At 45.1% G+C, this 16,206-nt stretch overlaps 1 protein-coding gene across 3 annotated transcripts in view; it reads right to left on the bottom strand.

The window, feature by feature from the left end:
- Positions 1-245: 245 nt before the first annotated feature.
- Col15a1 (collagen type XV alpha 1 chain) overlaps positions 246-16,206 on the bottom strand; it is a 108,564-nt gene continuing 92,603 nt past the window's right edge. For all 3 annotated transcript variants that reach the window (XM_027930846.2, XM_071600770.1, XM_071600769.1), the window contains 10 exons: positions 16,146-16,195; positions 15,602-15,703; positions 14,574-14,718; positions 10,330-10,394; positions 9,062-9,190; positions 8,871-8,930; positions 8,062-8,121; positions 3,724-3,909; positions 2,298-2,413; positions 246-1,356 (listed from right to left, as the gene is read on the bottom strand). In XM_027930846.2, coding sequence (XP_027786647.2) covers positions 1,143-1,356; positions 2,298-2,413; positions 3,724-3,909; positions 8,062-8,121; positions 8,871-8,930; positions 9,062-9,190; positions 10,330-10,394; positions 14,574-14,718; positions 15,602-15,703; positions 16,146-16,195 — 1,127 coding nt within the window. In that variant the 3' untranslated portion in view covers positions 246-1,142. The remainder of the gene's footprint in view (positions 1,357-2,297; positions 2,414-3,723; positions 3,910-8,061; positions 8,122-8,870; positions 8,931-9,061; positions 9,191-10,329; positions 10,395-14,573; positions 14,719-15,601; positions 15,704-16,145; positions 16,196-16,206) is intronic.

The following is a 16,206-nucleotide window of genomic DNA, read 5'->3' as shown; positions in this document are numbered from 1 at the left end:
ACTGGGGCAGAATCACAGCCCATTCTGTTTCCCACTCTGGGGCTCTTCCACCTCCAGCCCCACAAGTGGGAGAGACAGCAGGCAGGGGCAGATGAGCATGATGGGAAGATCTTCAGTTCTCTGATCACCGCCTGAGGGCTAGCACAAGTGGCAGTGACAGGATTAGCAAATCCACCCCAGGTCACTTCTGCATCAGTGGTGAAGAATAAAAGGAACTAGGGAGAAAAAGTCAAACAGAAAAAAAGTGCCTGGAAAAGATGTTTTATGTTCACTTACATGGAAAAAAAAGTCAAAGTATACATCACGAAGATGTACGTTTCTCAGAAAATTCATCTCTGTGAACCTGTTTGTTTCAGCTGTAGTTATGATTCAAGAACTGCCAAACGGAAGTCGTAAAACCAGTGGTGGGGGACGGGGAGGAAGGACACCAAGGGAAAGGTAGTAATTATGTGCTATTTCTTTTCTAGTTTCAGATAATTTAGAGCTTCAACTTTTCCAGCAAGTCAGAGTTATATAAACAGATGCCATACTAAAATGTGACTCGGTAAAAATATAAAATTCTTACAGCTCGATGGCAATAATATTATAGGGAAAAATCCATTAAAATTTGATACTATAAGAAAATACAACAGGAGCATTTGAGCCAGTTCTGTTTCTTTGTATGAACAGCAGTTGCAAATGATGGATGTAAATGAAATAATAAAGCATTTGGTTTGCATATAACTTAGAAAGGGGTAACATTTCTAAACACTAACTTCGTAAGAAAACATGAAGGACATCTTACACTCAACAACCATGGTTAAAAGAGGACATGATTTCCTGACGGTTGTAGTGGGCAAATACCCCAGCCCCTGGCTTTCACCCTGCTCTTAACATTTGTTGGGATTGTATTTACACTGCACGGAGTTCATTGCAGAATCTAGCACCAATATATGGATCAGATTTTATCTTTGATCAGAGTCCTTTCTGTCTTCCATTTTGAGTGTATTGAGGTACGTTTTCTTTGGTTGCTGTTGTGAACGAATGTGTAATTTAAAAAAAAAAATCTGTAATATTTACAACATTTAAACATTTTTGATTTCAGTGTCAACTCTTCACATAAGAAAAACTGGAAAATTCTTTTAAGAATCACTGAAAGGTCACTACTTCCTAGCGTCTGTCATGAAACTGTTTTCAATACACAGAACGATGAGCCTATTAGCACAGCTATATGCTTTCTGGTCCAGAATCTTCCCAGTGCTCAGTGGGGAGGCGAATCCTGTGACTGCCATGTCTGCAGTTCGCCATGCTTCACAGTATTTATCCACAAGACGGACGCCATGGGTGTTGGAGCCGTGCCAAACGACCTTCTGGGGCCTAAAAAGTAATTTTGTCATGTTAACTTTTTCACTGACACGTCTTCGTAAGCAAGTTACATACGTCTAGTGAATGGCCTCAAAGTCCTTAGCCCTCCGTGGTCTATGCCAGGTCACCTCTCCATCTCCTCATGATGCTTTCTTATCTTCTGAACACACTCTAATCCAGTTGTACCCAGCTTTTGTGAAATGAATCTGAACCACTGCTCACGAGATCCCTTTGTCTAGAGTGGCCTTGCTTTCATTTTTAGAGCAGTGACTCCTTCTCATCTTTCAAAGCCCAGTGATGCCTCCTCTTGCAGGAGGCTTTCTCAGATTCTTACTCCTAAGTGAAAATGAATGCTTCCTCTATGTTCTTATCATCACATCTGTCTTTCCAGTTTATAGTCACAATAATCCCTCTACAAGCATAGTGTAGGCTTGGGACTGTCTTCCCTTGCAGACTGGGAGCCCTGGAACAGGGGCCATGTATGTTTATTACTGTGCCTTCCAGGCCCGGCAGGCCCTGATATAGAGGAGACACTGAGGAAAGCCTGGCTGAGTTGCTCTAATCTGAAAAGTACACATAGTTGGCACAGACTGACTGTAATTCACAGTATAGAATTATAAGATCACCAAGAATGACATTACTTATCATGTTCTAAGTGCCCACTGCACGATGTGTTTGCACACACATTCATTTTATCTGCACAACAGTCCTAGGGTTATCTTGTCCATTTGACAGGCTCAGAGAGCAGCAGCACTATGCCCATGGTCTCAGATTGAGGTACTGGACCCAGGTCTTCTGGCTCCAAGGACAGGGCCTTCTCCACAACCCTCAGCTGTCTCACTGTGGCTTGACCTTGGCAATAACCCAGGGGGACAGTTGATAAAGGCATCCTACCATTAGAATGCTGCCTAGCATGTCTGTGGTACCACATAACAGGGCCCATCCCCGCTTACCAAGAAGGATCAGTCATCACGTCCCGACCGTCAAAGGAGTATATTGGAACATGTGCATTGAACTGACCTCCTTGGCCAGAAAAAATTGAGTCCCAATTATTAAAAAGTACTTGGCCCTGTGATGAAAAATGGCACATTAGAAGGATGAAACATACCACTGACTTGCAAGTGGACTAGTTTTCACTCATTCTTCAAAGCCCACATACCATTTCACACTGAGGTCCCCAGCCCCAATCCCAGAGCCTAGACAGAGTAGGAACTCAAAAATGTATGTATGTGGTTTGATTTTTACAGTTCGTCCTTGGACCCTTCTGGGTCTACTGTCTTATTTCATTCATGAGGCAATTTCTCTTATTATATGCGTGTGAAAATCTCTTCCTCAACAAAAGTCTGGCTTACGGATTTATTTTATTGTTATTTAAAAATTTGTATGCATGTGTATTGAGCTTTAAATCTGGGCCAGGCTTTCGGGGGAGACATCTGGGGGCTTCCACTGAAGGTGATGTGGAGAGGAATCTCAGTCCTCTTCCTGAATGAAAGAGCCTGGACTAGTGGACTGACTGAAGAATGCCAGTCACCCCAGCAGGGAAGGTGGTGGAAGAGGACCTGGGTCAACAGACATGGAAGTTCCACATGGGAGTTCCCAGCCTCCAGGCTCCAAAATGGAAAACTGGGGCTACATGGACCAAAGTGTCTTGAAGAACTGTGGAGAGCTAGTTAGTCATCAGGATGTGTGTGAGCAGAAAAAGAGCTGTCCCTCTGCGGCCTCAGAGGAGTCAGCTATTTCCATAGAATGATTCAGGGATCCTATGAGGTCCTTCTTGCCAGCAAATGGGGTGGTGAAAGGTCTGCCAGGCTTTGACAGCCTAGGTGCTCAGACAGCACCAAACCAGGGCTTAGGACAAAGTGCCTTTGCTTGGAACCAGTGTCCCCATCTGTGCTCTGGAGGTACTCATCAGATGCCCTAAGAAGCATCCTTGGTTGGAACTAAGAGCCCCAAGCACAGGAGTCGAGGAGGCTGACTGTAGTTCACAGTGACTTCCAACAAACTACTTTCTTCCTCTGAGCCTCAGTTTTCTCATCTGATAAACTGGGAAAGAGCAATGCCCATTTTCATTATTATTCAGATAATAGATACAAAGTGCTGCTTTATAAACCAACCAACAAAAAACTATTTAAATGAGGAGGTTCTTCTTCTTCTTCTTCCTGTCTACCCTAAGAGCCACAGACCATTCAAGCAGGAAGGAACACTGCAAATATGAGTTAAACTGAGGTCCAGAGAGGGGAAGGGGACCATCCAAAGTCACACAGACAATCGGTAAAAGAAATGGGCTTTGAACCATGATAGATGTCATGGGATGGAAACTGCCTTGGTCCCTGTGGAGACCGCTGGATCCATAGGCAGCAGGACAGTGCTGATTTTTACCTTGAGGTTCACTATGGGAAGGCTGTATCTCTCTGCTTTCCTTACAACCGTGGAGAGATCTTGCAAGTGGGAAGATAAGAATGCTCGGAAGGTGGACAACAGTCCTGCAGCTCTGGCCTGCTGGAAGCACTGAAAATCAGCCCGAATGTCCCCAGAAAATGGCATGTTCAGAGCAACCAAATGCAGCTGGAAAAAAAAAAGAGAGAGAGAGAGAGAGAGAGAAGATAGGCAGTTAGAGTTGCAGCCTTCTTCAGATGGGAAGTAAGTCCCAGGTCAAAGGTCGTCCCAGTCTCTCTCTGCCCGACATGGCAATCACAATCAGCTGGACCTCCCCAGGGAAGGAGAGCCAGGGACTCCAGAGCAGTCTGTTTCCACCCTCTGAACAGCCGTCTGGGCTGGAAATGTTTTCCTTAAATGAGAAAAGAAACCCCAAAGTCGCTCAAACCATTTAAAGCACTTCTGAGATCTGCATCCAACCTGTGGACCACATGTTTGAGACCTCTGTGTTCACCCCTAGCTCAGTCTTCAACAGGGACTCTAATGTGGCCTTTGTCCTGGACCCTAGAGCTTCCTGCTACCTGCCCATCCTTCCTTCTCCTGGGCAGGCCTGGAGTGGACCACATGAAGGCCAGGGGAAAGGCACTGAGAAGGGAAGGACGCGACTTTATACTAAGACTGATTAGCTTGGATGGAACCTTCTGGAAAGTAGGGGTCATAGAGCAATTCCACCTTGTTCAACAGCCAAAAATAAAGCCCTTCTCTAGCCTCCCACACTTCCTCTGCCCAAACTCAGCATCCTCAGCTGCCCTCTTTCCCAGCCCTTTCTGCCAAACCCTCCCGAATACATTCCATGATCAAGGAACATTCGTCCCCCGCTAGCTCTTCAGTCTCGTATCAGGACAAACTTTCATCTCAGCACCATAGAGCTGGGAAGGGCTGGTGCAGAACTGGGGCCCAAATCATCAAAGAAGGGGAATGCTTTTCAATATCATAACTCAAGGGACATGAAACAGGCCCCGTGGGGGGGCAGGAGGGGGCTGGTGTTTCTCTCCCCGTTTCTGTGCTACCTTTCAGTTCTGAACAAAGCTTCTGCATGTCCCAGCAACCCGTGTCACCAGCTGGCCTTCTAGTGCTTTTCAAGCTGCCAGCTGGCCCTGAGCTACAGCACCCAGACTGCCCACACAATCCTTGCCCTTCTCTGGACATTTCCCTCCAATTGCCTCCACTCTCCCCTGCCACCTCCCCACTCTGCCTCTGGGTACTCCTCCCTGCTCTGCCTTCACCACCATGCTAGATGGGGGTCCACCCCCACTGGGCCCCAGTGGTAAAGGAGGCTTCCCCAGCCAGCCTCCCAGAAGGAGCATTTAATGCTGTACACACCCAACCATTAGGATAGGGAAGGGGCTTCAACAAGGTGCCCATCATGATCGCTTCCGGGTCACCAGACTTCAAACCTCACCCCACACACAGCTTGGCGCTCAGATGCCCTCGCCATCTGGCTAGACTGTCTTTCTCCTTCTCTGGCACCCAAGGCGAGGGCACTCTGGTCTCATCACGTTATTGTTTGTAAATGAAGTGTTCCCCTCAAAGCTCCTGTGTTCATGCAGGAGTGGTCAGAGGTGAAGTGATTGGATTATGAGATCTGTGACCAAATCAATCCATCCTAGTTTAAGTGGGTTGACGGGGTGGCAACTGTAGGCAGGTGGAGCATGATTGGAAGAGGCTGGGTTCTGAGGATGTGCCTGGAAGGGTGCATCTTCCCTGTGGGGTCCCTCCCTCCCTCCCTCCCTCTCTCTCTCTCTCTCCTCCCCCCACCCCTCTCTCTCTCCAGACCCCACCAGGAGCTGAGGAATTTTCCTCTGCTGGGCCATTCCCTATGATGTGCTGCCTCCCTGGGGCCCAGAGTCACAGAGTCTATGGACTGAGACCTCTGAAACTGTGAGTCCCAAATAAGCTTTTCCTCCTCTAAGTTGTTCTTGTTGGGTATTTTGGTCACAGTGACAAAAACAGCTGTCTAAAACGCATCACCTTCTCCCCAGAGGGCTTCTGGTGCTACATCAAAGGGCAGTCCCAAGAGGCTTTGATGGAGGAAGTCTACCCTTCCTACCCTCTTACCAAGGGCCACCTAAGAAAAGTGCAGGACAGGTGCAGGGCTTCTCTATCACACCTCTAAACCCTCTTTCTCCTCTGTCTTTAAGGAGACACACCGAAAGAAGTCTGGCGTTATGGTCATTTGTGAATGGTGGGGCTGGGGGCTTGTGTCCACCTGTATGTGTTTATCTAATTGCTGGAACATTTTTGTAATAAATTGTTTTCACCTTTGTGTACACAACCATGTTACAACAATCAAAAATGTTATGACTATTTTGTGGGTAGGTGTAGTTTTGGCAAAGTTGTAGGTAATTTACTATTTTGTTCATCCTTTCTAGAAATCGTCAACATTTACAACAATAAATATGCATAACTTTTGAAGTGACAAAATACTATCTCAAAAATCCATTAGTCACTGCCCTCACTTTTTGGAGGCTCTTGAAGGGTAAACATGTGCTCCCTTCTCTCTCCCTTCACCTCTCAGAGGATCTTGTTGGTTATGGAAATGCTTTGCTTTTTTAAATTTGAAGGACACCTTCTAGTTCTTTCTATGTGCCTCCTGCATCCTCTGATTCTGATGGCTACTCCCTGGCTGGGCCTCCTTTCTCTCTGGCCATGGCTTTTCAGTTTCCTTCTCATATTTCTTCCTTTGATTTCTTTTTGGTCCTGGTCTATATAGCCCAAGTCGTTTACATCGTCTGGCTTCTCTTTCAGGAGCCCTACATCCCATAACGGTTGCCAAAGTTCTACTGAGGACTTTCAAGACTTGGACCAGGTCCCACTGCAGATTTCAGACCTTCATATCCCACTCCCTCTTGGTCATCCCTACTTGGGGTGTCCTGTCAGCACCTCACCGTATTTCTTCAAGTGCATTCCTCCCTGGTGATAGTGGCCCTGCAGGAAGCAGTTTTCTGGTGTCTTTCAAGTCCCTGCCTGGTCTTTGACACTGCCCCTCTAAAAGCAGTGGTGTGGGGCCTTTGACCTCATTTTCCTGGCCACTTTTGATTGGACTGAGAATGGTAGGTTGACCCAAGAGAAACCACAGAGACTATCTCTCCCAAGACTCTGAATGGAGTCATGTGGTGTTGGACATTGCAACCAGAAGATCAAAAGACTTGGAGCAACGACAAATGTTGCAGCAACCCAGAGCTGCATGCAAGCTCATGCAACTTTTGTCTATGTATTGGAGAGGGCTGGAGGGGAGGTGGGGAAGGACTCTTGCAGAAGAGGTCAGTGGAGAAAGTAAAGCAGATTGAACAGCACGAACAAGAGTCCCCAGGTCTGGTTATACTTCCTGCAAGAGAGTTCCATGAATCTCCTATAGGATGAACCACGTCGGGTACCCATGTTCTTATAAGGCAGAGAGTACCAAAAATTAAATAAGTGTTTATGACAATCATTGAATAAATGAAAGTGGATGCCAATTTAATTTAAATCAGCCAAGGAATAGAGGGAGGGTTTCTCATCCTAGCAGTGCCAGTGTTCCCTGGGAAGGGACCTAGGAGCACCTGATTATCCATGCAGAAACCTGGGCCTCATTCCTGATCTCTCCTATCCTCACTGCACCCCTTCCAATTGGTGACCACACCAGTCATTCCTGCCTCCTTCACGTTTCTCTGGCCTGCCCACTCTCCCACATGTTCACTGTCGTGACCCCCATTCAGAAAATACGGGAGCCACATACCCTCTCTGGTCCATTTGCATAACATAACCAGGGTGATTTCTGAAATGCCAATCTTATCATTCCCCTTTCCTGCTTTAAATCCATCACTAGTTCCCCACTGCTACAGAAAAAAAGTCAAAGTCCTTATCTTGGCTTACAGGCCTTTGATGACTAGCTCTCAGCCGACTGCAGACTAACTTCTCCCTTTTCTGCTTTGAACTCTTATTATTCCTTTGGCCAGACCAAAATACTTGCAATTATAGGAATGCATAGCACTTTCCCTGACTCCCTCTGTTGCATCTTTCCTGGAATTCCCACTCTTTCCCCCACTGGACTCGCTCCTGAACTCTACAGTCCTTTAGATCTTATTTTAATGGTCACCTCCTCTAGATGGACATGTTTGACCTTCCTTGTAACTCCAGCATCTTGTATTTGCCTCACCCAAACAAACTCCTACACTGTATTGTAATTGTGTCTATTTTATTTGCCTCTCTTGCTGGTCTAGAAGCTTCTTGATAGTAAAAATTATGTACTAAGCCCAGGCCTAGCACAATGTAGACAATCAGTATTTGAACTGTACTTACAGCAGGATTCTCATAATTGGCACTTAAAATAGGGTTCAGTGGAGGCTGGAGCTGATATGGCTGTTACATAAAAGAGAAAAACAAACAGTTCAGAATATGCATTCAATCTGTTCTTCAGAGTACAGTGAGGTGCAAGTTCAATGTTTCTTGGGAAGATACTTTAAAGAGCCTGACTTTGTCTTTAACTGGCTCTTAACTGAGAGTATCATGGTCAAATAAAAACAGTCATCCTCAGAAAAGTAGAGGATGCCCTCAAGACTTTTTAAAAGAGCACTGAGCCGAGGAAGCAGAGGACCCATGCTTAAGAGCCAATAGGTTCACTTAGTAGAGCAAGTCACATCTTCAAAGCCTCGTCATCTGCAAAGTGGAGATGGCAGTAGTTGCCTCATGGGAATGCAACAGGGCTTAAAAATGAATCATGTCAGTTACTCATGTTATTGTAAGGCAGACAGTATAAAAAATTAAATAAGTGATTGTTTATGCCAATCAGTGAATAAATGAAAGCTTATGTCAATCACTGAATGCCTAGCCAATTCAATAACTGAGTAAACCGAAGCTAAGACAGGGGAGGCCCTTGCCCAGAAAGATGCAGCTGCTTGGCAGGAACAGCAGGTCTCCAGCCAGTTCTCCCTGCACAACAGAACATGAGAACATTCTGTTGGCACCTGGTAACTTCTGGGTTTCCACCAGATGCTAAAGCATGCTCAGCTGGCTGTTAGAGTTTGGAGAGCTGGCTGTTGGATACCAAGGGGGACTCAGGAACTGCTAATGAATGCAGAGGCAAGCAGCAAGGCACAGAAGCTACTCACATTGCTGGAAAGTGCTGGGGGTGGAGGGCTGTCTGCAGGAATGGGGATCAGTTCTCCCAGCTGAAAGGAAAAGAGTACATTGAAAATGAAACATCAATTAGAAACTGCCTATCTTTGAATCAGAAAAACAGTAGTTAGAGGAGTAGATTATTATTATTAGAGGGTATTTGTTAAAGGCGTTTAAGAATTACCTGTAATTTTTTCCAACCATCTCGGACACGAATGAAAAACTCAGTGCTGTCCCTCAGATAGATGAATGTCCCTTCTATGACCAAATGTGCTTTCTGCAGCATGTCATTCATGTTGCTGAACGCAGTGACCTGTCAGATCATTTTAAATTCCAAACACTGCTGTTATCATTAGAATGTGGCATTAAATATTAAAATGTTATCATTAAACAGTGGACAATTTGAGAGACCACCCCCCCTTTTTTTGGTACTGGGGATTGAACTCAGGAGTACTTGACCATGGAGCCAGATCCCCAGCCCTATTTTGTATTTTATTTAGAGACAGGGTCTCACTGAGTTGCTTGGTGCCTTGCTTTTGCTGAGGCTGGCTTTGAACTCACAATCCTCCTGCCTTAGCCTCCTGAGCCACTGGGATTACAGGTGTGCGCCACCATGCCCAGCTAAACTGACCCCTTTATAAAGCCAAACAGGAGCCTTGAATTCAATAAAAAGGCGACTGTACCATATAGAAATCTACAGCTTTACTAATAACTAATAGGCATTCTTTTTGATTAAAATACATGTATTACTTTGAAACCCAAATTATAATAAATGAAATACGACACAGAAGATAATATTCTATGAGTACAAAGATATAACAGAGTTGTCTCTGTTGTTGGGTTTGGGCATTAGCAAAATTGTCAGTGAGTTTAGCCATTTCCACTTGTTTTCATGCTTCTTGATGGCACTAACATTAGTAAATGGTGTCCTTCCATGCTACTCCTTAATTAATTTCAAATTTACTTTCCTTTGTAATAAGAAATACAAGCAAGTGGGCAATTACACTTAGGTCTCAGTTTTTTCCCTAGCTTGGTAGTTACAATATCAAATACATGATAGAAAACAGGGGCTGGATGTGCTGGAGTTTTAAGTCAGTGACAGAGCACTTGCCTAGCACATGTGAGGCACTGGGTTTGATCCTTAGCACCACATTAAAAAAAAAAAAGTTAAAAAAGAAAACAGGGGATGGTGATTTTTCTGTCTCAAAAATTGCCAAAGATTAGACAGCCTTTTAGCATATCTTGAAGCAAACTTTGAAGCTGCAAAATAATCTAGCCATTGGAATTTCATTTATCTGAACAGACAACAAATTACCCTCCATTGTTTGTGGAATTGCACCAATTCTAAGGCCATGGAGTCGTTAATTCCAAAATAAAAGGAATGCCAGCCCCCTGAGCAGTGTAAACCCATCCAAAGTGGAATGATGATGACACACTGATAATGATACAGACCAAGTTTCTGGATCCTGGAAGCCCTGGCTGTCCTGGAGGACCAGGCGGACCTGGAAGGGCCACAGCTAAAACAAAGCAGAAAAGAGAAGTTATAAAAAACACACTCTCTGAAAAATGGCCCAGGGGTCTGCTCATCACCTGCAATCAGTGTTCACAGCCCTCTCCAGTGCCACAAGGTGCCCCATCTTGCAACTGTGTCCTGGTGCTCTGGACCCTGCATGTAACAGGTTAATCAAACCTGGTTTGGGGAAGACCTGAGAGTCTTCCCTGTCACCCTGGTTTAAGCCATGCCTAGGACTCTTCAGGTTTATACATCCTTTGGTTGTTACTTGTAAAAGCCAGTTTAAGTTGAATGATCTGTCATTTGCATCCAAAAATATCCTCATTCATACAACGTATTTCACCCAAGAGACATGCACATGACCTCTAAATAGAGGAAGTGGACTCAGAAAGAGGAAGAGAGGGGCTAGGCTATGGGAAGAGGCCAGGTACTGCAGTAACAGGAGCCTGGGCCTTGGGGCCAAGAGACAGAGACCAAGCCCGGGGTTGGGTCGTCATTTCCCAGCTGTGCAGCACTGCGGAAAAACAGCAAGCCACCGCCCCACCCCTCACCCCCACGCCTCCCGTGCTGCTTCCTCAACTCTGCAACATAAACAGGCATCTCTTCTTCACTGGGTTCTGGCAAGAACAAGAGGCAACACAAGACTAGAAATGTGCTTTGTAGATTATGTAGCATTAGACCGGATTCTTAGCGTTTGAAGAGTCACAGTGCCTTAAAAATCAGATCAAGGCTACTTCCGTCTTCCTCAAAAAAAAAAAAAAAAAAGTGTGGGTGCACACATGTATTTACTTGCAGCGCGTGCACGCGCACGCACACACACATACACACAATTGTATAAAAAATGTTAGTAGGATGAAAAATTCCTGAGGCACATCCTCGAGCAGTACTTTGAGTCAGGTTCCTTGCTTACAACGAAGAGAACCAAGGCTAAGGAGTCCATAATTCTGCAACCAAAAAGCCCTTGTTTTAGGCCAATATAAAGTTATTTCAGCTATTCCTTTGTTCTTCAACCTCTCTAAGCCCCGGTCAGCTCCTCACACCCATTGCCCCAAATCTGCAAAACCCTTAGCAGAGTTAAGGATGTTTTTGCAAGTTCAAGTAAAATTATTGTATACAATGTTTCAGGTTATTGCAAGCAAGCCTTCCGTTCCAATATAGAACTTGAACATCCAGACAAGTGTCTAGAGCAGAGGTCAGAGGAGAACTTGGATCTGGATCCCAACCAAGCCTCCGACTAGTATGCATGACCTTGAGCAAGTAAGTTTCTTCTCTGAGCTTCAGTATCTTTATCCATGGAATTAAGTTTATAATATCCATCCCATCTTCCTCTAGGGTTTCTGGCAAGATTACATGGGATAATGACTATGCAAGTGTATTCAAAAAATCTTTTTTCGATGTTGATGGGCCATTTATTTATTTACATGCACTGCTGAGAATCAAACCCAGTGCCTCACACATGCTAGGCAGGTCCTCTACCACTGAGCCACAACCTCAGCCCCTGAAAGTGTATTTTAAACTGTGACTTGCCATAAATTAGGAGAGGGGCAGTCCTTGTGCAGTGCAGCAAGGTGTCTTGGGGTCCACTGGGGTAATACTCTGTGGACAACAGACTGCATCCCACACTCCTTTGTCTCCACCTCCTGCAGCTCCTGTTCATCCCCCAAGGCTGTGTGAAAACCTCTGGTTTTATCCACACAGTGCCTTCTTTGCAGGACCAATGTCCTCGTCACTTTCTCTGGAGGTCCCCTCCTTTACCTCCTCCAGAAAAACCTACAGTCTCATGATTCTACCTCCTGGCCACAGGTGATTGGTTCATGATTGGCTCCTAGCTCAGGATGGGCCAATCAGAATCCTTCCCTGGGACTTGCCCCACCTGGAACTTTTCAAACTAGAAAAAGGTCAAGATTTCTAGCTGACACTGGGAGCCGTTAAGATGTCAGTGACCCTGTTTCCCTCAGCTCAGAGGATGTGGTCTGTGGTGAGGCGCGTGAAACTGGCACACAGAGAAGGGCTGAACAAGGGGGGCTAGAGAACTCTTGCAGGGATCCTGGCTCCTCCTTGGTTCTGGCTGTGCTTTATCTTCCCTACCCAGGAAGCAAGTGCTCATTTTCTCTTTCAGAGGGAATACACTTTCATTTTGCTTGAGCAGTACTTTGAGTCAGGTTTCTGGCTTACAACCAAGAGAGCCAAGGCTAAGTTAAAGCCCCAACCTCCAGGTCACCTCCTGTGTAAAGCTCTCCCTATGGTCCAGACTGTGGTCTCTTCCAGGTGCACTCCCACCACACCTGGCTCATGCCAACCCAACCAACAAAAAAATCATACACTCATGCTATTCATATTACTGCTGCTACAAGTTGAGCATCTTACCTGAAATGCTTAGAACTAGAAGTGTTTCAGATTTCAGATTATTTTTTAATTTGGAGTATTTGCATATACATAATGAGATATTTTGAGGAAGGGACCAAAGTCTAAATACAATATCCATTTATTTAGGGGCTGGGGATATAGCTCAGTTGGCAAAGTGCTTGCCTCACATGCACAAGGCCCTGGGTTCAATCCCCAGCACCACCAAAAAAAAAAAAAAATCCATTTATTTTATGTACATCTTATACATAGAGACTAAAGGTAATTTATATATTTTACATAATTTTGTACATTAAACAGTTTCATGATGTGGAATTTTCTTTGTGTACCATCATGTCAGTAGTCAGAATTTCAGATTTTGGAACATTTCAGATTTGGGGTTCAGATTAGGAATTCTCAACTCATATTATTATTTTCCACCATGTGCATGGTAGAAATAATGTAGGCTTTGGAGATACTCTAATTTGAGTCCTAATCTTGTTGATGCCACTTATTGGCTATATGACCTTGGAAAGTTTTCTTAATGCCTCTGGGTGTTAGTTTCCTCACCTGTAAAGCGGGGATGCTAGTACTTTTCTTAAAGTATTGTTGTGATAATTCAACAAAACACTGTAGTAAAGTGATTAGCAAAATGCCTGGCATTTTGGATGTTTTCTTTAATTTCACCCACTTTGCCTTTGAGGAACTGAGGCTCCAAGGGATGAATAGATTTTTAACATTGAGGGTTACGATCAACACTGGTCCTTAGCTGGTCAACTCCCTATGGCATTGACAACACAGATGGGAAGGTTCTGCTGTACATGAAAAGATGCTCAACATCATTAGTTATTAGGGAAATGCAGACCACAACCACCGTGGATACACCCAACACCCATTAGGATGGCTACAATAAAAAGATATAATAAGTGTTCATGAAGAGGAGGAGAAAATGGAGCCCTCATACACTATTGGTAGGAAGGCAAAAAATTGCGGGTGCTTTGGAAATGGTTTGGCAATCCCTCAAAAAATTAAACACCGGGGCTGGGGTTGTAGCTCAGTGGTACAGCGCTTGCCTAGCATGTGTGAGGCACTGGGTTCCATTCTCAGCACCACATATAAATAAATAAAAATAAAATTCTATCAACAACTAAATTTTTTAAAAAATTACACATAGAGTTACCACAAGACCCAGATATTTCATTCCTAGGAATATGCCCAAGATAACTGAACACATGCATAAAACTTTGTCTACAAATATTCATAGCAGCATTATTCATCATGGCTGCAAAGCAGAAGCAACTCAGATGTCCATGAACAGGTGAATGAATAAACCCAATCAATGTATACCCTACAGTGGAATATTATTTGGTCAAAAAAAGGAACAAAGTATTAATACACACTACCACATGGATAAACCTTGAAATCACTATGGTAAGTGAAAGAAACCAGATACAAAAGGCCGGAGAGTGTATGATTCCATTTGCAAATCCAGAGAGAAAGATTAGTGATCGCCAAGATCTGGGAACAGTTGGAGGGAGAGGCAGGTAACTGCTAACTGGTACAAAATTTCTTTTTGTTGTGATGAAATGTTCTAGAATCAGACAGTGGGGGTGGCTGCCCAACCTTGTGACTATATTAAACACCGTTGAATTGTGCACTTTAAATGGGTGAAGTTTTGATCTGTGAATTATACCTCAGTTTTTAGAAGAGAAAAGAAAGAAGGCTCCATCCAGGAAAGAGCCCTCTGTCAGATGGTGGGGCACTGACATGCTACCCAGATGGTGACCCTGAGCACGATGGTAGGGGCAGCATGAATGAGGGCACCACTCACAATACGAACCTGCACCCAGGATTGCTGGAGGTCCTGGGGGCCCAGGGGGTCCCGGTGGCCCAGGAGCACCAGGTCTTCCAAAGCCAGGTGGCCCAGGCAGTCCAGGAATTCCTGGGGGTCCTTGGGGCCCGACGACAGTCTCTCCTTTCTGTCCCTGTCAAGGCAGACACACACAGTAGTGGAGGAAAGACCATTAACCTCCAGAAGTCCCGGCTATTGCTTTTTTGTAAGAAGTCAGTGAATTCCAGCTGTTCTTGTCACTATTCACTATCAGGGGCACAGTTCCAGACAGTGTAAGCCCCAAGGAGCAGCAGCAGAGTCATTATGTTCAAAGACATGAGAAAGCACCCAGAGGGCCCTGGAATCAGAAGCCCCTCCCCCAGCATCTTGTTGGGCCTTTGCACTTCAGAGATGAGGCTTCGAGAGGGGAAAGGACTTCGAGAGAGGGGATAGGACCCTACAACGCAAAGTAGGGGTTCAGCCAGAAGTGGAACCCCAAGCTCCAGCTTTGCTGGTTCTACCATCATAGTGAGTTCTGGGGCCAAAGTCAATACTCTGGTCCCCAAGGTTCATAATCTGGTCATATCCTCGTTGTGGGGTGGGGGGAATCTAATTTTCTCTCTGTAGCCTGGAAAACTCTTATCCTAGGAAGCCCAAGTTTATCTAGAAATTCCATCTTGAGTAGAAATAAATATTTTCTCCAAAAATATTTTTTCTCCAAAAACATGACCCTCACCTTCCATTCTGCTTCCATTAGCTGACGTATTTACCAATAATGGAATTTTCACCGTGTGCGTGAGTGAGGTAGTGTGGACGGCGCCTGGAGGGTAACTAACTGCCCAGGGCCTGGGGCACTCCTTCCCTCCGTGGGCCTCTGCCAATCTCCCCTGCAATCAGCAAGAGGCAAGGAGAGTGGGCCCTTTTTCCAGCTTGTGGTCCTATAACTGACCCTTGACTCTCCAGCTGCCTGGTCATATTGGGGGCCTCAGGAAAGCTCCAAGTCCCTGGGAAGATGACATGGAGGGCTCACTACTCACAACCAGGCCTGGATTTCCCGGCAGTCCCGGAGGCCCAGGCACAAAGAAGTTGTCAGGAGAGTCTCCTTTTTCTCCTTTGAACCCCCTGTCTCCATTCTCCCCCTGAAAGAGAGAACGTGGGAATATTTCAGTAGGGCTGGGTGAACTGTCTCCAACATAAACCCAAGAAACTAGAAACACAGGCGCTTATGATTTCCATGTGTTGGAAATTTAATTCCCCAAATCATATATTAATGGCATCTGGAGGTAGGTCATGAAGGCTCTGGATTAGTGGATTAATAGATCATCTAGGAGTGCCTTTGTTGTGAAAGTGTGAGCCTGCTTTGTTTTATTTTATTTTTATATGGTGTCCTAGACCACCTCAGGACTCTGCAGAGTCCCGACCAGCAAGAAGACAGACACAGCCTCTTTAACTTCCAACCCTGTACAACATTGAGCTGGGTAAACCTTTATTCTTTGCACATTACCCAATCTGTGGCATTCAGTTATAGCAACGGGAAACAGACTGAGGTAACAGGCCAGACGCTTAGCAGAAAATACTCACTTTCAAGCTATTCAGAAAATGTCTCAGGTACACTGGATCCACTGGAGGACCTGAAGAAGAA

The sequence above is a fragment of the Marmota flaviventris genome, chromosome 13 (assembly GCF_047511675.1).
Source record: "Marmota flaviventris isolate mMarFla1 chromosome 13, mMarFla1.hap1, whole genome shotgun sequence".
NCBI lineage: Eukaryota > Metazoa > Chordata > Mammalia > Rodentia > Sciuridae > Marmota > Marmota flaviventris.
This window is presented reverse-complemented; position numbering and strand designations above follow the sequence as displayed.